General features: G+C 36.2%; 1 protein-coding gene across 2 annotated transcripts in view; it reads right to left on the bottom strand.

Moving 5' to 3' along the window:
* HDAC9 (histone deacetylase 9) overlaps nt 1-22,588 on the bottom strand; it is a 460,761-nt gene that overhangs the window by 42,947 nt on the left and 395,226 nt on the right. For both annotated transcript variants that reach the window (XM_009282056.2, XM_019472795.1), the window contains one exon: nt 12,768-12,886. In XM_009282056.2, coding sequence (XP_009280331.1) covers nt 12,768-12,886 — 119 coding nt within the window. The remainder of the gene's footprint in view (nt 1-12,767; nt 12,887-22,588) is intronic.

Genomic DNA, 22,588 nt, shown 5'->3' on the forward strand with positions numbered 1-22,588 from the left:
CCCTTTCCCTTTCCCTTTCCCTTTCCCTTTCCCTTTCCCTTTCCCTTTCCCTTTCCCTTCCCTTCCTTTTCCTTTCCTTTTCTCTCCATTTCCCAACTTTACTATGTCTGTGATAAAGTACTGAATTAGATCAGGCAGATTCAATTTCCCATTCCTTTTTCAAAGCACTAGGTAAAAACTTATCTTCATTAAGTGCCACTAGGAGTCCAGCACCACATAACTAATCAGAGAATTCAGTAGCTTCATGTCCACGTGATGCCTCAAGTTCAAAGGGGACAAAGACATCCTGTTTGGTGTTTTGTTTCACTCAAGCTATTAAAACTGCACAGACCCCCTTAAGTGTTTTTTAAAGTCATCTTCTTTATTCCCTATCAGTAACCTAAACCATTATAAAAACCAGTGCCAGTTTAGATAATTTTCAAATTTGTAATGTGATTTGGAAAAAAACCCCCGGTGACTGTCAATGAAGTGGAAGGACTGAAACTCCTGGTGGATGCAAACATTTCAGATCTACTACTTTTTTCCATATCCCTTAAAGATCTTGGCTTAGTAATTCTGTTCAACTTTTATAACCTCAATGGTTTTCCTCAAAAAGCATGCTGGGAAATTCCCAGAGGTGTGCGCTGTGTGGGGGAATGTATACACCCAAAAAGGGTCAAAAGAAAAAAATTACATGGTTCAGAACATATGCACTGTCTTCATGTATATTCTACAAAGCTACAGTTGATGCAGTTCACACCACTAGGAAAATAAAGTTCTGTTCACAAGGTCATATAAACATCACAATTTTTTTGATAACTCCTTTGATGTAGCATATTTGTTAATTCAATTACAAGTTTTGAAATAACATCTTATCACTTGATCAATAGATTTTCCTTGCTGTTTTTCCCAGGGCTTGATAAAGGTTTAAAAAGGTTGCTTACTCAAGTGTTTGGGTGAATGAAAAATTACTTTTAACCTGCTTATGCTGGCTTCTGAAGTTTCAACAATACTAGGTTCCACTTTACCACTTCTGCTTGTGTGCTAAGATGCTCTGAAACATTGAACATAAATATGCAACTATTTTAAAGCTGATTACACAGAATTTCTTTAAATTCTGGTAAATTTGTTAGTACACAGAGCAGTCATATTCAAACATGACTTTACAGAAAAGCTGTTCCTCCAGTGTAGGAACCATAAAAGATGCTTCCTGTACTTGGAAGGAACTATAACTTTTAGCTGAAAATAAAAGATTTCCTTGCAATAGTCATATCTGAGACTACAGATACTGGCTTTTTTAATAGAAATAAAATAGATACAAATAATAACAATTGGATTTGATTTGTTACTAGTCAATACCTTTTTTCTACAAAAAATAAAGATATTCTTGGTAATTTTTTTTATTGTTTTTTGTAGAAATTACACATTTTTAACAGAAAGAAATAATAATGCCTTTTGCCTTTAATTTAAAAAAGAAATTAATATGAAAAAAATCAAAATAAAACATATTTGTTAAAATTATCAAATTTTAATTGACTTTTATATATATCTATTTTTAAATTGATCATTTCTTTTGGCAGCATAAAAATACTATGCAAAAAAATTTGTAAGCTATTCTTTGCAAACCTTGAACATTGCTTAATAATAAGAAAAAGATGCAGAAGAACATACACAATATGCCTAAACTGCAATCATAAATGAAAACATAAATTATGTGGTAATACATGTGAGTGATCATCTTTCCATACAACACAATCACTGAATTCATATCCGACGTTAAGTAATCACATTAGGAAAATAATTTTGAAGCTAGCACATTTAAAACCCAGACATTTTATTGAAGGATACATTCCACTATTAAATGGAACAGCTTTGGGTTTTTTTGCTTTTAGAGATTGCTAATCCATTTTAAGTAAGTAAGAAACAGATTCAGGAACCAGCCCTCACAACCAAACTGCACCTAAATGGATGCAATGCCAGATGCCAAAAAGTTTTTGGTCATCATATAGCTAGAGAACCAGTATTTTTTACAGAGAGGAATCTAAGGAAAAGGGATAAGACTATGGATCAAAGGAAACAAATATTTAATTCATGCTAACATTTACTATTATAAACAGAAACCAGGAAGTAACTGAATTTTGATTAACTAGCAATATTTTGTTGTTCTGGATGCATACTTATTTTTAGTTTCTTCTTCCAAAGAAGAAGAACTTCCAAGACCTGTCCCTTGGTCCATTTTAGTGTATATGAATCATGATCATTGATGGGGAGAAAAGAAGGAATCTGAAGTAAATAAATTACTACTAAATGCATTTCAAATGGATTTATTTTACCGCAGAACTACTCCTTTTTCTTTCCAAGTTAATTCTATAAAACTTCACAAAGTATTTAAATAACAGCTTTCTCATGTGAATATGCTTTTGAAGAGTTTTTAGCGTGTGTTTTTGTACCATATTAGTACTTACAATGCAAGGTCTGTCCCTGTAAACATTACTTATTTCAGTAAATCTTAATCAGGTTGGTGGAGTGGTATCAACCCCCAGGACTGCTCAAAGTGAGTAAAAGCTTGTGGGATTAGGACCTACATTCTTGCATTTCCAGCAATTTTATGGCAATTAGTTGGTATAAGCAAGAACAATTTCCTTAAAAAAAACCCACCACCACCCAAAACAACAAAGAAAGGTAATTAAAATGCTGAAGAAAAAGTAGGGATTTTTTTTTTTAAATGTGCATGTTGGCAACTTGCACCATTTTATTGCAGATTTCATGGTATTAAGTGTTTGCATTAAAGCTATTATAATCAGGAGATTGCAGTGGAATCTCACTGTTCAGTTGATAAAGAAATGGCTGCAGGGAAAAGCTTAAAATATGAAGGAAGTGTGTCCTGGGAGCTCCACAACAAAAAGAAATCTGGGTAGTATTTTAATAACTCTTACAATATTTTTGAGGTCTGAAGCAGTGATTTTCTAGAATTGGTAGTACTGATATTCTATTTAAACAATTAATTAAGGTGCAAGCATCCTGTGTGGTGCTGCATAATATGTGACTTTTTGAAACTACTGCCATGAATTGATGTTTTGAGTTTAATCATATGGGTAAGCACCCATTTCCCTTTACCCACAAATAACTAACATAGCTGTTGTAAGTCCTATTTTAATAATTTCTTTTCTTTGAGCCAATAGTACCTTGAACTTAATTTTTTAAATTTTGTTTTGTATGTTTGCTTGGGTAAAAAAACCCAACACAACAGCAACTAAGACAATTGCCTGGGATCAAAGCTAAAAATACCAAGAAAATCTCTTCAGATTAGTGAAGAATTGCTGGTAACTAACATAGCTGTTGTAAGTCCTATTTTAATAATTTCTTTTCTTTGAGCCAATAGTACCTTGAACTTAATTTTTTAAATTTTGTTTTGTATGTTTGCTTGGGTAAAAAAACCCAACACAACAGCAACTAAGACAATTGCCTGGGATCAAAGCTAAAAATACCAAGAAAATCTCTTCAGATTAGTGAAGAATTGCTGGTGCTGATACCAGTCAGACCTGAAGTGTACTTGATACTGGGATAGTGTGAAAAAGATGAGTTTGCAGACCAAAAAAACAGATGGCCCCTTATCACCCCATGGGGCTAAACACACAAGAGCAAACTTCAGAGACGCCTTACCTTTACCCTGTCTGTCCCTATCAGGAGAGACTGTTATATTAAGGGTTATTGCCTCTCTAGCCCTCCCTGTGATCAGCTTTTGAAGTCCACGGCCAAGAGGCCAGTGTGAGAATATCACCCCAGATAAGAGGTGTTTGCTCTGTGAAATATTCAGGACAGGAATCCATGGACCCCGTGATAGTTCAGCAGGGAACCACAAACTCCAGCTAATATCTTTTAATCCCCTGTTGGTTTGAGAACTACCCACCATAAAAAGCATAACTGGCTGTTTATTTGCGCAGGCAAGAGATAACATCTTAAAGTTACAGTCTGCCTTAAGTAGTAGGGATGTGAAGCCCAAAGAAATGAACCATCCAAGCTCATAATCAAAATTGTGTGTGCTCCCTTCTTCTCTGCCTAATGAGACGTAAACATTTTGGCTGGTGTCTCTTTTGAAAGATATTAATCAAATATATTGGTTAGAAATCACAAAGGATAGTCCGGACTGAAATTTACATGTCGTGTTTTATAGCATTCTGAAGCTGTGAACAATATGTTAAAAATTTTCCCATGGTGCAACCTAGTAAATACTTGTGGCACATTTCTATTTATTACAGAGAATAGTTAAATTCTAAGACATAAATCATGCTCTTCTACTAAAGGCTTTACAAATTCCCAAAGACAAGCCTAATTCCCAATGCAACGATGCTATAAAAGATCAGACACTTTGTTATGGAGAAATCCACATTTGGAGATGTCTTTCAACAATTTTCTCTCAGGACCCAATCCTGTGAAAGGCACATGCAAGTTGCTGAACACTGTGTCAAGCTACATTAGTTTCAAAATGGCCCTAAAACCTTATATTTAATTTGCTGTATTTAAATTGTAATCTGACAAGTTTAATACTGCCTAAGCAAAAAAATTCTTTCTCCTTTTCTTTCTTCTACTAAATGTCAGTCTTTTGGTTTCAATAAGGGAAGAGATTTCATAAGTTTAAATTTCAAAACTGAGAGAAAATGCCACCAATTTTACCTTTTTTGCACCCCTCACATCAGTTATTGTCATTAGCCAATGTCACTACTGTAGCATGAAAGAAAAAATAACAAGAGGTAGGTGAAGAGATAAGGGAAGATGACCGAAAAGGGAAAATAATTCTTAATGGTTCTATAGATCCTCTTTTTTTCCATTGTAATCTATCCTCTGCCCTGTCCCCAGCAACTGCCCTAAATCAAGGAACTGGCACCTGATGCATTCTGCAGATGGATCGGCACTGTATATCTGGAACATAGTATACAGGTGGTTTTTCACTTGCACGAGTTAGTTAACTAGCCAGCAGACACATCTTCTGTTTGTGGGGCAGGAATGGGAGTAGAAAATGGAAATCTCTCCTGGTGGATTTACAGGAAGAAAGGCTAAGTGAAAGAGCAGGTCAAATCACTTATTTACTAATATTTCTAATTGCTCTCACTTCCTGCTTAGGTAGATCCTTTCTGGAAGGCACACCAGTTAACCAGACAGTTATTGAAAACACTGAGCAATAATAAAATCAGTGCTAAGACTTCTGAATCCTTCAAATGTGTTTTAAATACATATTCAGTTAGACATGAATGCTGCAAAGTCTGAAGATGAGGATTTCCCTGGCCTCAGTAAATGAGGTGAATTGTTCACCGATCTGTTTCTCTTGGTTCAAATCCATAGTCCAAGCCACTGACACATGCTTATTTGACAGCATGTGGAGGCAGATTCCTCAACCCAACATTAGAATTGTCCATTCATATTTTTTTCTGCATTTCTCCAAGCATTAATCCCTTCTTTAAATGGAAATCTAAAAAAAAAAGGGACTTATCCTCTTATATCTTCACCTTTGCCTTTTACTATGCTATGTCCTAGAGAGGAAGCTAAATTTATACAGTGAATTCCAATCTCTACTTAATTTCCACAGGAGCCAATAGACTACTCTTCCTCACAGAACAGGATTTCTGGAATTTTCTACATCTCATATTCATAAATGTAAATGTGTTATAAATGTCAATAATGTACCGGACCCTGGAATCACTGGCAAATAATTCACTGATATTTGCAGTGCAAGAGTGAATTTAAGGAGTACAAATGCAGGAGTAAATGCAGCATAATCTGACTTGGGAGGCTGGGCATTCCAATGGCCATGGCCAAGCCATAGGAGATGCTACGGCAACCACTGCTGTGGGCTAGGAGGAAAAAGAAATCAAAATGCTTTCCTTCTCCCAATAAATCCTATGAAAATACTCATGTCTGAGGGTAGATCACCAATGAACTTGTCATCTATTTTGACGCCTTTTGTATTGTACCAAACAACCATTCAATTAGTATTCAAGAAATCACCCTAGAGAAAACCCAAACTTTGCTTTCCAAAGTGAACAACTGGAAGCAAAGTCTTGATGCTAAGTTTTCTTGCTGCCAGTCACTGGGTACCCTGTAGTTTCCAAGAGACAAAAGGAACAAAAGCAGAATTTCTGATATGAATCAGGAGACTCCCCCATGAAAATTATATGAATGATCATTGCTCCACCCCACCACCAATGCTTTTAGCTCTGAGTCAAAAGCTCAAGATCTATTCTGCTGGATAACCATCTTATCACCTCCAGTACCACAAAGATAACCAAATTACATTAACCAAAATAAAATCTCTGAACTCAGAAGAATTCAGACAAGAAGGCAGCTGTGGCAACTGAGTTAATTTAACAGCTTTCTGCTACCAAAAGGTATCCTACTTCATCTCTCGCTTTCTCTACTGCCCCTGCCCCCCTTCCATTAGCTGTGGCACACATTGGTCCCTCCATAATCTGATTCAGCTTCACAGCCCAGCAGAAAACTCTCCACTTTTTTAGTTGATTAAGTTTTCTGATGGGTTGATGAGTTAATGCTGCATGTGTTTACAGAGAGATCTGACAAGAACCAGAGCCAGTGCAAGGTAAGTAATCGACAGTTCAGAAGGGGAAGGGGTATGCAACCACCCTTTTCTATGGCAATGAGCTGTTGGAGCAGCTCACACAGTCTACTGGAACTGCACTCTGAAGCAGTTAGTGCCAGACCTTCCAAGACCATAGCTTCTTGTGCTGATAGTTGAGTCAAAAAGACTTTTTTGCTTGTGAAGAGAAGAAATTAGACAGGGCATCATAAAAGCCTGCAATGCTATTTTTAGAGACTTGAATTGTGTTTAAACAGCTACCAAGTCAAAACTGCTATTCTGTTTAGTCAGCTGTCAGTTTTCATGGACTCTTTTTGCCTGCCTTCCTTTAACATTTACCTATTACATTAGCTCCAGTAGTCCCAGTCAGGACTCTTTTTTGGAGTCAAGTGTCAGGGAAGTCTTTCAGACAATCACGAGAAAGTGTAGTCCCTCCCCAAAGACTTTACAATCACTCTACCCTAAACAACTCACAGTCAGTCCAAGGTACTGTCCAGTAAATAGTTACAATATTATTTGGAGACTCCTTTAGAAATTAAGTGCTTCCAGGAAAAAAAAAAACAACAAAGCAGAAACCAACAGGACAGGCACCCAAGTTCAACCTGGTTGCTCTTGTAGTCTGAGAAGTACCAGTTCCAGCCATGAGAAGAGATTCCTCGACAGAAGACCTGTAGGCTACATGTAAGTCAGCAGCCCTTTTTACACATTAATTTCTACCACCTAGGCTGACATATCCTTTGGAAACAAACTGTTTAGAGTATTAATTGTTTCCTCTGCTGTGACTAATCAGACGGATTGCGCACTGTTATGGTGAAGTCCTCTAAGCCCTGAGGGCTCGTGAGGAGGGAAACTGTTCATAGCTTTAGCACTTCTTTCATTGGTCCCACTTGAACGGAGTGTATCACAGCATAATGCAGCTTTTGATAAGTTAAGGGAGTTATAGCAATTTTCTCAAATAAAAACTTTAAAAGTTGCAAATCAGCTTAGTTAGAGTCAGTTATATTCTAGACACTGGATGAACCTTGCATCACAAATTTGGCATAACACTAGACAGGTAACCAAACTGTCAAAATATAATTTACTCTTTAAATGCCTGCAGTGGTATCTTTTCCTACTGCTAATTGCTGATCTTATTTTGCACTCTGGTGTCAAATAGCATCTTTGGAATAAGAGAATAAAACAACAGGAAAAGTCCAGTAAATCATCATAGCCCTTAACAAACGCAGTGTTTCAGGAAGATAAGTACCCTGAAAAAAAATCTTCATTCTTGCTTGACACTTCTCTATTTACTTTATTCTTTTTATGGAATGGTCACCATTTAATGAGCAATTACGTACAATATTTACTTGAACAGTAAAGTGATCTCAGTGACTTTAATGCAAGCATTATTCTAAGGGCTGCTCTATAAAACAAAGAGAAAGTACTTCACCTCAGGATAACGTTACAGGAAGAACTTCATTCAGCAGAGCTAAATTTAAAAGCAGTGCTCTTACAAGATCTAACAACTTGCAAATTTATGATCAGATCTGGCAGCTCTTTTTCAGACCTGTTCACTGTAGAGAATTCAAATGGTGTGATAATACCATACATTTTAGCAGAAGTTGTAAAAATTAACTATAAAATAAAGCACAGAATATATCAGCTCTATCTTCAGTAGTTCCACCTAAGCATCATCAGGATAAGATGGAAGAGTAGATTCATACTCTTTAGGCATCTCCTTACTATTCTAAATATAAAACTCCTTTATCTCCTTTATTGCTTGCCCCATTATTTTTCTTATACTTTATTGCCAATACAATTTTTACTGTTCCAGTACAAAAAGTCGATTTGATACAACTACGTTTTTATAATATGTAATATATTGTGCTGATATTTTAACTGTTACTTTATTGAAAAAATAATACATTTCTAGTAATAGAAAGGAAATATTAGGCTAGTCAGGAACTGAGGCATGTTTTCCTCTTATCTGATTATAGTTTACAGTAAAATTAAAGCACCTTTATAGTCCCTGTTCTAAACAAAGGGGTCCCAATGACATCAATAGTTACTCTGCATAAGAGAGTTGTGCAAGAGAGAGCTCCTGCTGCTGCATCCACCTTCACCACATGACTTGGGAAACCAGTTCAACCAAGCAACAAGGACAGAGCTATGCCAATACTAAAGATGGACTTGACAATACAAAAGATATTCTGCTATTTCTGCTAATGAATTTAAGCTTGAGTCATAAGAGAGGGGCCATAGAAAGTGAAATCTGAGATAAGTTGCTTGAATGTCCCTGACAATCTGAGCCAGACCCTACCAGAAGTTAGAGAAGCTCCTGAGCAGGAGTTGGCACCTATAACTGATGCAAGACCTTGGGCCAAGAGGACTACCAGAAAGGTTTAACGTGCCATGTGCCTCGCTTTTTTTTCTTTGCTTTTTGATGTTAAACTTTGTGCAGTTCTCATAGCATAAGGACACAGGCAAGGCAGAGTTTGTGAGTGGAGATAATATCTTTACCAGAAAAAAAAGGTATATTTGGAAAAAGAAACTCCTTCTCAGACACAACCCCTGTTTTTGGGAAGACCTTCTTCAGGACAAAGTGGTTGTGCATTCAAAAGTATACCTACTGTTTCTAATTATGCTAGGTGGTCTTATAAACGGTGTTGTCAATAAAGCTTGCCTTTTCTTACTAAGGTATTAGGAATATAGCTGGTACCAAAGGCCGGAGAGCTTCCCAGCAGCAGAAAGTTCTTCCATATGCCACCAGTCATCTCAAGTCTTTGAAGCCCATTTTCTTTCTTAACAGAATATAAAATCCATCATAAAGTTTATGCACATGGGTTGAGTATATGTTTCAAGATGTGTATGTGTACCTAGGTATATACAAGCACCTTTTGAAATGGTAGCACTTCATTGAGAGAGAGGATTGGAACAAAGGATAAAAAGAGCCAACATAAAGAAAAATGTGCCTGTGAAATTCTCAAGGTTGGGGTTGAAACAAATGTTTTAATTAATGTTCATTCTCAATTCTACATTGCACCAAAAAAAATCTGTTTTGGGGCCAGGTAAAAGTTAGTTAAATATTCATTAGTTTAGTGAAAACTTTTCTCCTCAAAAAATCAACAGACAAGGACGAATTGCAAAGGCAGTTGGAGAAAAAGATTTACTTAGGGAAAGTGATTTGAAAAGTGCAATAAGAAAGGAAAAATTCAAACTTCCTTTCCAATCCTTTTTAAACACTATCTCTTCTTTTCAATGGAAAAAGACCATTAGTGATTTCATTACTTAATGGGACTGGAGATAAAGTAGGCAAGTGAGATATCTCCTAGCTCTGCTATCATCACTGATCTCAGCTGGCCTTCTTCCATCCTACACCCTGCTAGAGGAGCTGAGGATCACCTCACTGTGAGAAATCTTGACACGTACATCAGACCCATGAATTTAAAATCTGCTACAAAAATATATGCAACTATTTTGTTGCTAATGTGTTTGTTTACTAGTCAGAAATGGCAACTCCTCAGTAAATCAGATTGCATGTCAATATAGCAAAAAATTAAAATACTGTGTTAAAGCAGGTTAGAATTTACACCTCTCAAACTCTGTAGATTTAGTAGACCAATTTTTTCTGTATGTAATTGCCTGCTATATGGTTACTCCAAGGCTGTAATTAGTCCAATCTGTTATCTTCATCCTATGGTTTTTACTTTATGACTTGGGAATGCTGATTTGTTAATACTTTTTAATTTTTTCTCTTTGACTGTACTCTGAAGGAAAGACATAAATAATTTCTTATCAAGAATCTAGTGTCTCCCTAACTCTCTTTAACAGCAAGTTTAGTAGCTAAGGACCCATCTTCTCTCCTTTGATGTCAATCTCTTCCTAATTTATATGTATAAAGTTTGTATTGAGTCATAGAAATCAGAAAATTCAATGTATTAAGTGTACACAAAGTGCTAAAGATTTATAAAGAAAGAATATTTACAGGTTAAATTTTATTTTGCATTTACTTGTTTTGGGCATAATTTCTAATTATTAGAAACCAATTATATTAAAATTTTGCATGAATATCTATTTTTAGTCTTTAATATGAATGTTTCTCTTTAGGCTTTATTTTTTATTAATAGACTGTTCATTTTTCTACATACCACATATAGTATGCTATGTTCTAAAATGGTATGGTGGAATGTGGAGAATTTTGTTTTGGGGAAATAATAAATCCCTTTGGCTCTGTACAAAAGGCTTTATTCATCCCTCAGGTGCATGATCATTACCTGGGTCTATCTTGGCTTTTCCCTTAATATAAACAAGAGCCACCTACTGTAAATCACTTTTTTTTCGCTTACAGACACGTGCAACTTGTAGATGTGCAGCCTCTATTAAAACATGTACTAAGATTTCAGTTTCTAAAAAAAGTTATGGAGAGTTAATTAATTAATTCATGAATGAAAATTAACACTGATTCCAATACCAAAGAGTTTTTCTTTGCTGTCAGGGTGAAATTCAGTCTAACCTGAGAGGAAAATATGAATCTTATCGCAATTTCTAGTTAAGTTGTTGAAGCTGCTATGCCAGAACATCATGTATGCCAAAGCATCTTATTGGAGCATCATGCATGCTTAAGGGACATGTAGCATGCATTCTCAGCTGCTAAATACAGATAATTATACAATGCTTCTCAACAAAATATCTATTTTGTACCAGTTGGAGGCTCATCTCCCTACCACATAAGCTCATGGAATGGTACCTCTGACCAGGAACCATACTTATGGAAAAAAATAGTGAGTAAACCTCTTACAAAGGGCTTTTTCATGCACAATATTTTACTAAAAATCATAATACACAGATAAGTGATACTCAAACATGCATACAGGCTGCTACGTTTCTTCCCTCTCTAGTGCAACCACTGCATTAACCTGAAAAGCTGTGCTAAAACTCAATACGCCTTACTTGCAGCCACAGGGATGTTCCCTTTCCAATCCACTTGTGCATTAGCACCTGTGTGAGTGTCTTTGGGTAGGCCCTTGCACTGCTCTCTGCATTCTCGCTTTCCACAGCATGCCACTAAGGACAGTCACGCTGGCTCTCCATCTATCCTTTCATCCTTGGTATTCAGGGGAGCCTGTGCAGCATGCAGTTAAAAAGAAAATAAAAAATATGTGTCTCTTCCCTGCTCATCCTGAGGTAAACACCAACTTCTTTCTACTGACCTGTAACAAAAGGCAGAGGTCAGAAGGACAAAATCCTCTGAGCTGGAGTCCATTTGTGCAGTGTGTTAAATGCCATTAGGTCTCATTGACTTCTCCAGACTTTTCCCAAGGCATTTTTCATTAGCAGCAGAGATCCATATTTAATAACTATTTAAGTGTTATTATGGTATTTCTTGAGATACACTGAAGAAAAGTATATATACTGAAGAAAATTATCCACAGCATTGCATTAGGAAACCATTTTGTGTTGTCTTATGGAAAGCAATTTATATATAGCGATGTTACAGTGCACATTACTGTACAGAGTGTTACTATATTACCCAGTCTTGCTTAACATCCCAGGCTCAGAATCAGTTTGGCCACAATATCCTGTAAGAGCTAGTGACTTTGGAGTGCTACATACGAGACATCTCAGACAGACCTGTTTTCAGAAAGTATTAAATCTCTGCCATGAGCACACATTTTGGAGGACTGAAATGGACATCCAAACATTGAGACCCAACAGAGTAGTCTTTTAGAAAACTTTGGCCTTCATGAACACTGATGTAATTCAGGATTAATGCCATCGAGCTGAAAAGATTACAATAACAAAAGAGCAATATGAGATTGGCCTTAGGCCTCCAAAGTCTAAAATCTCCAATATATATTTAAAGAGAAATAACTTACTCCAGCATTTGGAAAATGGGGCCTATTGAAAAGCATGAAACCTCTAAAATGTTATTTCAATGCCAGAAAAGTAATACTTTAAAAAGCCAAGACAAAAATGCCAAGAGGAACAGAAAGGAGTGAGGCAGAAATTCTAACATGTTCATTTCCACCCTGTCCGTGAGCTGGGTCAGACCCGCAGCTCCACAGGCATCTCTGGGTATTAACTGATGGACAGTCCCTGCCCTCAGTGACACGGGTGTCATCTCACAAAATAGAAATATCGACGTAAGCTGGACTTAAAATAAGGTTCCTAACTAGAAAATATACCAACTCAGAAACATGCGCCTTATGACGATACCTACATTTAGCTGTGACTTTGTACCCGCCCAGCGGAGGGTCGTGGCCTTCCACGGCATCGAATCCTGCTGACACCAGGACAATCTCTGGATCAAACTCACTGGCAGCTGGCATAATCACAGTCCTGTAGAGTGAAAAAATCCAACCTGTTAAAAATTAAAAGAACTTCTCTCTTCGTCATATAAATTGCCACAAACTCAAAAATCCACAACACAAGATATTTTCTTTTAATTAAACCAATCTTCATGGTAGCTGTCCAAAACCAAAGTCCAAGGCTTCAATTAATTTCTTTCTATAGTCACTCTTTTTTCTTTTCTATGATTAAGGGAAAAAAAAATGCAGGTACATGTGAAAACCTCTAATATTACACACACATCTGTGCCTGTTTTATCCTGCTGCCTATAAAAAGCTGCCTCTTCCAGGGAAGTGACTAATGGTTTACAGAGAGCACTCAAAGCCTGAGTGGAAACCCGGACTGCTCCAGTTAGTGCGAACTTGGTGTAAATTTGAACTATAAATTTCTTTTGGGAAAATGTTTGCTTTCCAAACTTTTTTTTTCTTCTTAACATTTTTAAATGTTTGTCGAGGTGGGGGGTGACTCTAGCAAAGGAAAAACATGAAATTCCCTTAATCAAATCCAGACTATGTTGTCAAGCCTTTCCAAGGTCAAGCATAACAGGAATGTGACAACCACAAACTAGTGACAGCAACCCCTGCTGGTGTCAGGAAGATAATTCAGCCCTTCACAGTCACAAAGATTCCACTTTTTTAACCCCTTCCTTGACAAACTTCCATGGAGACATTTTGTCGCTTTGTTTTTGCTCTTCTCCAAACTCAAAGCATTAAAGATGTGTTGCAAAAGAAGATAAAACCCTGCATTCTGCATTTCCTTCAGGCTGACTTTCCAAAGGGAAGGTGTCAGGATGGTTTTTACACTAGGGCGACAAACGCTGAGCCTGTAATGACAGTGCTAATTCAGGGGGACATCACTAACATTAAAGGTCAAATACACAAATTAATGTTCTATTCCAAATATATTAACTCAAGGAAATCCCAGTTGGTCTACACTGGTCAAAATGTGAAGATCAATTTTGCACATGTGTAATACTATTTTCCTTAGTTCAATATTTATTTATTTATTATTTAATCAACTTAGGCCAAAGAGATCATGTTTTTGTTGAAAGACTAAGGTTTTCTGTGGGAAAAAAAAAACATATAAATAATATTTTAACAACTCTTTAGGTTTTTCTTTAGCTTAGTTTTTTTTCTGTGTTTTATAAACTTTATTTTGTTCTGATTTCCTCAAAGGTAATTTTAGTATTAGGAAAGTGTTCCTTTTACTTGTTAGTCAGAGGAAAGGAGAATTCACACTAAGTAAAAAGTCTTTGTCAGGACATACAGCATTTCAATAAATATCATTTTACATTAGAAAAAAAGGATAGAGGCAACTTCATTTTTCTGGTGATTTCGCTGAAATTGCACCATGAATGTCTGCAGGCAAAGTGGTATAATTTGTGAAATATTTCTTTTTTTACATGTCATTAGTAGGCCTCTGCTGAAGCATGGATTCCAGTATTGAGCATTGCACTTCAAGAAAGACCTAGCCCAACTTGAGAGAACAAAAGGAAAGAAAAAACTTCTAAAAAATGTGACCTAAGTGGATAAAATGATAGAATTATAATTATTTGATTCGTATAACATGAGAGTAAACATTATAAAAGTCCACAAATATGTAAGTGGTTGTTGCAAGAGGAAAGAAATAACCTGTTCCGCATTTCCACTGTGGATAGGATATGAAGTGGTTGCAGCAGGAAAGCTGTAGTTCAGACAATGGAAAAAGCTTTTTAATAGTAAGGATAGATAATCATTTAAATAAAATGTTTAAGAAAATTGAAGAGTCTCCATCTCTTTCAGTTTTTTATAATAAGTAAAACAAATATCCATCAAGCTTGCTACAGGTTCAAGTTGACATGGCCTTGAGGCAGCAGGTCAGATTACTTCTCTTCTAGGTCTTTTTCCTATAGTTCCATGATGTATAACTATATAACACACAAAGTACACATAGGAATAATTACATTAGACACTACAGTGACTGAACATTTTTGCAGGCTAATCTCCACAAAGTTAGGGAACAGTATCAGGAACAAAGATCTCCTATGCAACCACATCTTATCTTTCTTATGTACATACCTACTGATACTCTAATTATATGTTCATTGTCTGAAGCAACACATACTTTCCAAACTTCCCCACGTCTGCAACACATGTGGCACAGACCCTGATTAGTGATGAGGACTGTGGCTGATATGCAATCTTGATCTGTCCCCATAGTACCATATATCTTACACACTGAAAGAAGGAGGGATCCTATGGAGAACCCTCCCTATCTGCAGCTACTTGAGCTTTTGCCCTCCTCCTCTCCATTCACATTTCCTCAAATTCAAGTCAGGCTCTGTTTTTTATTTCTTCATGTCAGATAAAATGGCAACACCACGGAGTACCGAACAGACAATGCTCAGGAGTCAGGGGTGGAGTGTGTTCAGTGCAGACAGAAGCTCTGGAAACTCAAGTTGCTGAGCACTAACAAACCTAACCAGGCTAACACAGAATGAGATTTTTGAGGGTCTTGTTATTTGGAACATTGAGAAAATGTAACACACTTCTACCACATTTCAAGACCTTGCTCAAAAGCTTAAAGATGTCAGCACATTTTTTTATAACTTGGGCAAAACAATGCATTTGACCCTTAATCTCATTCTTAGAAGCAGTAAAAATTGTTTAGCCACAGTTTCTTCAAAATTTTTGTCAAATAAATATGTCTGACATGAAAACTGCCAGCCACAATGGGTAATATTAGTAAAATTATTAAATACTGAAAGCAAGGTCTTTCAACACAAAGCACCAGGAATAGCTATTAACACCATCTTTAATAGTACTGAACAGGAAATAGTAGCATATTCATAAATCTCTACAGAAATGATATATAGGAATCTCTGCTAAAGGAAGAAGGCGGCTATAAGGATAATAACCGGGGGTCGTATTTAGAATTCACTGTTTTGTTACTGCTTTCGGTATTACCTGAATTCACATGACGAAAATAAGACCTAAGAGGGTTTTTCTGAAAGAAAGAATTTTTTCTTTTAAAAATGTACACAGTGTCTGTTAAATTTCACCAGAAGAATAGCACCCTACTTCTGCTATAATACTGTTTCACAAATTATGACAGAACTTTGCTGCTGCTACTCTGCATACTACATACCAGAAGAGCTAACCTATGTGCCCACAAGACCTGTGTCGTTGTTCATTTCTCTTTCACCCTCCATAATATTGAGGGACTTGGAATGTAAAAGCTCATCCATCTTACACTGTTCTTGATTTAATACTGAACAGAAACTCTAAGGACTTTTCTTTAAAAAAAAAAATTATGGAAAATGTAATCTGTTTACCAGGAAAGCAAGCTTGACTCTTCTCTAAAACATCTCAGGGTGTCCGTGATCCCTGTTACAGCAGCCAAGACTACTATCTGGTCTTTCAAAAAGATGACAGCCGCAAGTCTCTCAATTGCAGAGAGGACCATACAGACATCTAGTTCCTAAATCTCTAATTCAGTCTTCCTCTACATTAACCAACAGACATTTATGGTTGCTCCTCTTCTGAATAACTACTATGAGATCTCTGCTCGGAGAAGAGCGGCTTAATATCTGGAGAACATAATAGAATTTGTTTTGGAGTTTGTGTAGGTAGGACCTCTCTAACCTTTGTCTTGCCTTGGCAGGAACTCCTTTGTGGCACAAAACACACATGTAAATTCCTTCACAAAAGTGACAGATACTTTCCTATCTTATGAAGTGCTATATGGAATCATATACATACATTTTTAAATATGGACTAAATTTCACCAGTACATAAATAAAACCTTTCGGCATTTGCCACCTCTCAGGCTTCAGCGCCTTCACTATCCCTGAATAACTGTATTTAGAAAAATGTTTTGAGGTGGCAGCTGTAAAGAAAGCCCACGCAAAGCACTAGGTTCCATCCCTTTTTTAATTTGAGCAATGTGAATCTCACTTCTCCCTCGTAAACAGGCTTCTCTTACCTCAGGAGAGTGAGGATGGTGGGACAGGCAGGGACATCTCCTGACCCTTCACTGTCTCTTGGGAGTAGAGAATCATCAGACCCTGTATCTTGCTCCTTTCCCATCTCATCTACACTCTGGAGGGCACAGCAAGGTGTAAGAAAGAGCAATCATCCATCGACTGCCTCCTCGGGAGCTCCATAACCATAGCACTTCCCTTCTCAATTGCCTAAGAACAGAATCCTCTGAATCAGATCATAACAGAAAATATGCTTTTTTTTTTAAAGCATACAACTAGCATTGGTCATACACTAATAGATATTCATGTTAACCTTCCCAAATTCCTCAGACCAACCCTATGCTCAGAAGTCAGGCTGCAGCTGGCAGGATTTGTTACGGTGTGAAGGGTCAAAACTCTGCTCATCAGAAATCCTTTGCAAGGGTGCATAGGCAGCCTGCACTCAGAGGTAGGAACAGTTACTATCTTACCCGCAACAGGAGTAAGAAATATGATTTAGCTTCTGGCCATAGGTCACCAGACAGGCACGGACTGGGGACTGGCAGGTCATCAGCTTCCTGCTTGAAGCCATTTGGGCTGCAGGGATTATCAGCAAACAGAAGTTAATGCTAGGATCCTTCTTCGACGAAATGAGTAGTTTTTGTCAGAAGAGAAGTGAATTTTATTCTTCCACTATGACTCACACTCTACTCTACTCCCTTCTCCAAAGAAAATAAAACACATAAAAGAGAGATTTATTTTCCGTGATCTTGAATCATATAGAAGCATAAATATTTGGTATACTGTATTCACCTAATGATGACAGCAGAGTTACAGGGGCATCTTGCCTGGCTGACTGTTTCTTTCTTTTCTCTCACATTTTCATTAATAAACATGTCAAAGCCTGAAAGCTTGAGCAGCTGGATCGCAGGAGTTATTTATCTATGTTAAACCTTGCAGTTACAATGAAACTGTGTCCTCCAGCCCAAGGTAGTGCAGATCCTTCTTTAAGTCTGATGGTACTGGGAACAGAGCATGTGTCTGGGAAGCTGAAAAGATTCCTTTTTGTCCCACTAAGGAGATTTCCCCAAAGAATTAATATGTTCCATTTGGGTATGCTGCTGCCTGCAGAGAAGCCAAGGGATGGCTTCCAGTTGGGTGTAGTCCTAGAGAAAACATCAGGCATGTGATCCTCCCCACCAATCTGAACATCAGATGCAAGACATTAAAGAGATTCTACCAAGGGACTCTGTTCCTTTTATTCTTCCATTCTATTTTCGTACATTTAAAGCACATGGTTAGGATGCTCCCAAACATTTGTTCTCCCAGAAGAGACTGCAGAGAAGTACCCAACCCAGAAATGACTCTGCAAGTACCATCACACAGAGCTGGAAATCTCCAAAGAAAGTTAAGCTGATGCAAATAGCTACAATTCTTTTGCTGTGTTGGTAATTTAAAAAGGAAACGAGCAGGAATACCAGCCCAGGACAGTAATTTATGTAACTGAGAAAAAGAAATCCACACTGTTCTAAAACTGCAGATTGGAATGGCTTAGTAACATAAATTATTTGCTCTTTCCCTAAAATCCTCCAGTGTTTTCCTCCAGTGATCTCAAAGTACTTTCAGAACATTAATAAATGGAAAGGCTGATATCTTCAGCTGGTATAAATCAGTATAGCTGTTTCTGATTGCATAGTCCTCTAAAGCAAGCATTTCTTGTACCCACTTCACAGATGAATCAGCTAAAACTAAAAGCTGGTAAAACACTTGAATAAATTACTTAGTTGTCCCTGGAAAAACCTCGAAAAAAATGCAGAAGAGTCTAAGTCCACTACTTCAACTAGTAGAAAAGACTATAAAAGCGCTGTTATGTATTCAGTTATAGCAGACCTGTATTTTGCAAGAAATATACACGCAATGCATTAGTGCTATTAAAGTGGGGGCTTTGCCACCAAACGGAGACCCAGTCTCTTATTTGAAAGAAGGTAGGTCTACCTGCAGTTTCTCAGTTTCACATCCTGCAAATAAAATATTGTTCCAAACAATCACTATGTTGTCCTACCTTAAAATTACACAAGTTTAAGTATGTTGTTGAATGCACCCTGATATGAATAGATCAGAAAGTATATAAAAGATTGCCCCGATAGGTATGTGGAACTTATGGTATCTATTATTTTTATGTGTTGTTTGCACATATGTTTCAATGTAACACAATATCAAGTAATGTCTATCCTCACAGAAAACTACATAGTGTTTTTGTACAACTATTGGATAATTTTTTTTTTTTCTGTATTAATTGAGTTTATACTAGTGTCTCTCACTAAAATGTTAGTTTACCTTCATGACATTTTTTTATGCCTCTTCTACTGTCAGCCCAAGTTCACCAAGGCCAAACCTAAGAACTTCCCCCCAAAACTCCTTGCTGACTGTCAGCTGACCATCAGCTTTGTCCTGGACTTATCCTCCAAGGTATGCCTAAATTTTGTAGATTTTATCTGTATTAGTTCCTAAATTATATCTTTTATATAAGTTTTACCTTTATAGCCTTTATTTTTATATCTTTTCTTTTATCTTTACAGGTTTTCTTTTTATATCTTTTTAATAGTTTTATTTCTTCTCTGTTTTTTATAAGCACAGTCAATACTCTTGTCCTTACTTTTATTTTATTGTCACCTTCTTTGTTTTCTGGATATTCAAAATATATTTTTCTTTTATTCTTCAAGGGACAAAAGGTATCACGTCAATACAAAATCCTCACTACTGTAAATCATGGTCATTTCACTGGGATTTACACACAGTATTAAATTTAAGCACATGCCAAAGTGTTTAAAGCGTCAAGGTCTTCCATGGATGCACCCAAGTTAGTAATTTCAAAGGTTATAATTGTAGGAGTATCTAAGTGCCACTGAATGAAAAGTTTTAGAAGCACCAACAGCTTTGCCTTTTTTTTTCTTTTTTGGCTTTTGAAGACATTTTCAGAGCCTAAGGCTATTATTTGTGGGTTCCTTTTTAAATGAATAATTATTTTGGCATCCTGCATGCAAGTTTCCTGAATTCTATTACAGCTGGAATTGCAACATCTTAAGCACTCAAAAAGCGTAAGAAATATTGACTACAGTATCTGCTGATCCTTCCATTTTTATTGTTATTTAGAAAGGTGGTTTCAATGTAATTATAAGGACTTTTCTACATTTGATCTACGGTATGCCTCAGTCAGAGTCTCTGAACTAGTACAAAAAGAACCAAAATAAGAAAAAGTTAACAAACAGGAAAAGTATGAGAAAAATATTACTTTGAGGTTTTCAGAATTCACTTATAAATTAATAGCATAGTCAAATAAAATTATCCAACTTCTAGAAACATGGGCAAATGTATATACACACATACAATGCACATTCACATCCATATTCAGAACTGAGTAAAATTCAAAGTTCAGTGGTATTAGGTAAAAGGATCGGCTAAAAATTATGGTAAGTAAGCTTGCTCAAAGGCTATGGGTCTAAGTATCTCTCAAATTCTTTGAAAGAAGAGGTTACCTTGGAAGGATCAAAGACATCTAGCTGTCCAATATGCAAATATAAAGCCTTCTATGGAAATATAGGCCAAGATAGCACATGCAATAACAGGATATCTCCCTACAGAACACTTTTACCCTGAAAAGTGACTGCGTAAAAAAATCTGTATTTTCTATTAAATGTTCCTCTGTCTTTTTAGAGTCTTATTTGTGGAAGCACCAGAATGATGAAAGAAAAATTTACTATCTTTTTACCTTTTATTTATTTCTCAGATCTCAAATAAAGCTGGTTGGTACCATGCCATCTTGTGCAACATAAATAAAACTTATTTACTAAGTTCCAGCTGGTAGCTAAAGGACTGATGTGGCTTCCAAGAGCTATACAACTGAAGATGATGCATGAGAAGGAGGAAATAGAGGTTTAATTTGTAAAGATGGGACTTAAAATAAAACACAGCATGACTTAAAATAGTATCACCAACACTGAGAAAGTAAAATGCAATAAATATGGAATCCCACCATTTTAAGTCAATTATTTTTCTATCAAAGTCATTCTAACGTGTATGGGAAATGGTACTGACACATGCATATACACTGCCAAATTTTACCCTAAAGTATTATTTAAGAGAGCATTTAGCTTTCATGGTGTAACATGTTCCTATCAGAAAAATCAATTCAGTGCCCATTTCTTGTTATTACTTTATTTTATGGAAAAAAGAAAAGTAAATCTTTAGAAGATTTTCTGCCATAAATATAATAATCACATTTGGGGGTATTTTAAGTTTTCTGTTTTAAAATTTGCATGGCTGCTTAGAAAACATTTCTATCAAGCCTGAGTACACTACAGTATTTTCTATAACAAAAGAACTATCAGTTTTGCCTTACTACTAAGTAATTTTTTTCAACAGTATTTTATCATGAAAGTCAGTGGACTTGGCCTAAAATGTTAACATAATAAACTAATAATACTACTAAAACAGTTCACTGCTCCCAGTAAATCTTATTACATAGTAATAAGATTGCTCCTAAGAAGATAAAGGTAGGCATTATAATATCAGAAATAGTTAAATACAGAGGTAAAAACTTGCCACAATGTGTTGCATTTATAAAGTTCACAAAATGAATGATAGCATGGTATCCTCTCTGAGGAATTTCATATGTCTATGAAAAAGCATATTATTTTGAGTATATTCTACCTTTCAGTGAATTTTTAGAGTACTTGACACTTTTAAAATTACTTAGCAATCTATGAGCAGTATAAGAGAAAGGAGAGTGTGGTACCTACTTTACTTACACTCCACAGGAATGGTGGAATTAGGGAAAAGAAGGAAATGGTGGTGTTCTGAATAAATTAAAAAGAGAAGAGGGCTCTGGAGCATGAAGTTTCTCTCTAGGTCCAAAATCTACCCTTCTCCTTTACGAAAAAACTTTAGAAAAGCTTTCCAGTTTGGGCATATAGCATACAGTTTGACAAACAGCAGGAATGAGGAAAATATGCTACCTACTACCTAAAATTACTGCTATTGATTGTACAACAGCTTAGTTTGCAATGTTAACAATCTGCTTATGTCACCACTGAAGTGATCACGAGAGAAGTTTAAAGTAGTTTTCAATTCTTGCAAAAGTGAGATATGGGGAAGAAGGGAGGGTAAATCTTATTTAAAAATGCCTGGGGAGATGAATTGGAGGGGTTGCATTTTTCATGGGAGTAATAGGTTGAGTGGATAAAAGGTACAGAAATCCCTAGGAAAAAATACTCTTTTACCACGAAATTTGCTAAATTTCTGAAAAGTGCATTTTGCCCAGAAGGGGATTTTTTTCTTTCCTTTTAAATGAAAAGAAAACAAACATTTTCTAGAAATCAAATTATTCATCAAGGTCACGGCCATTTGCAAAAGCATAATTTTTCACATGCTGTATTCATCAACATGGTTGTGAATACAAAGTACATGACGTTGTCTTAATTTTTTTTCTCAGAGGTCTCTACATATTCTCTCTTGCAAATGCTTTCTTGCTTCATCTTGTATTTCCTTCCATAACTCATAACTACTTTTAAAGGTATTTTCTCTGTGTGTGGTTTTCTGTCTTATCATTAAATAGAAATTTCACGACTTTCTGGATAGCCACTATTATTTTATTATATATTATGTTGCCACTATTCCTTTGAAGTAATGCTATTCAGAAAATTGTTCATACGGTTAATCTTATTTTTCAGCTCTTACGAGGTATTCTTTCAGAG

This window comes from Aptenodytes forsteri, unplaced genomic scaffold (genome assembly GCF_000699145.1).
Source record: "Aptenodytes forsteri isolate BGI_AS27 unplaced genomic scaffold, ASM69914v1 Scaffold164, whole genome shotgun sequence".
Classification (NCBI taxonomy): Eukaryota; Metazoa; Chordata; class Aves; order Sphenisciformes; family Spheniscidae; genus Aptenodytes; species Aptenodytes forsteri.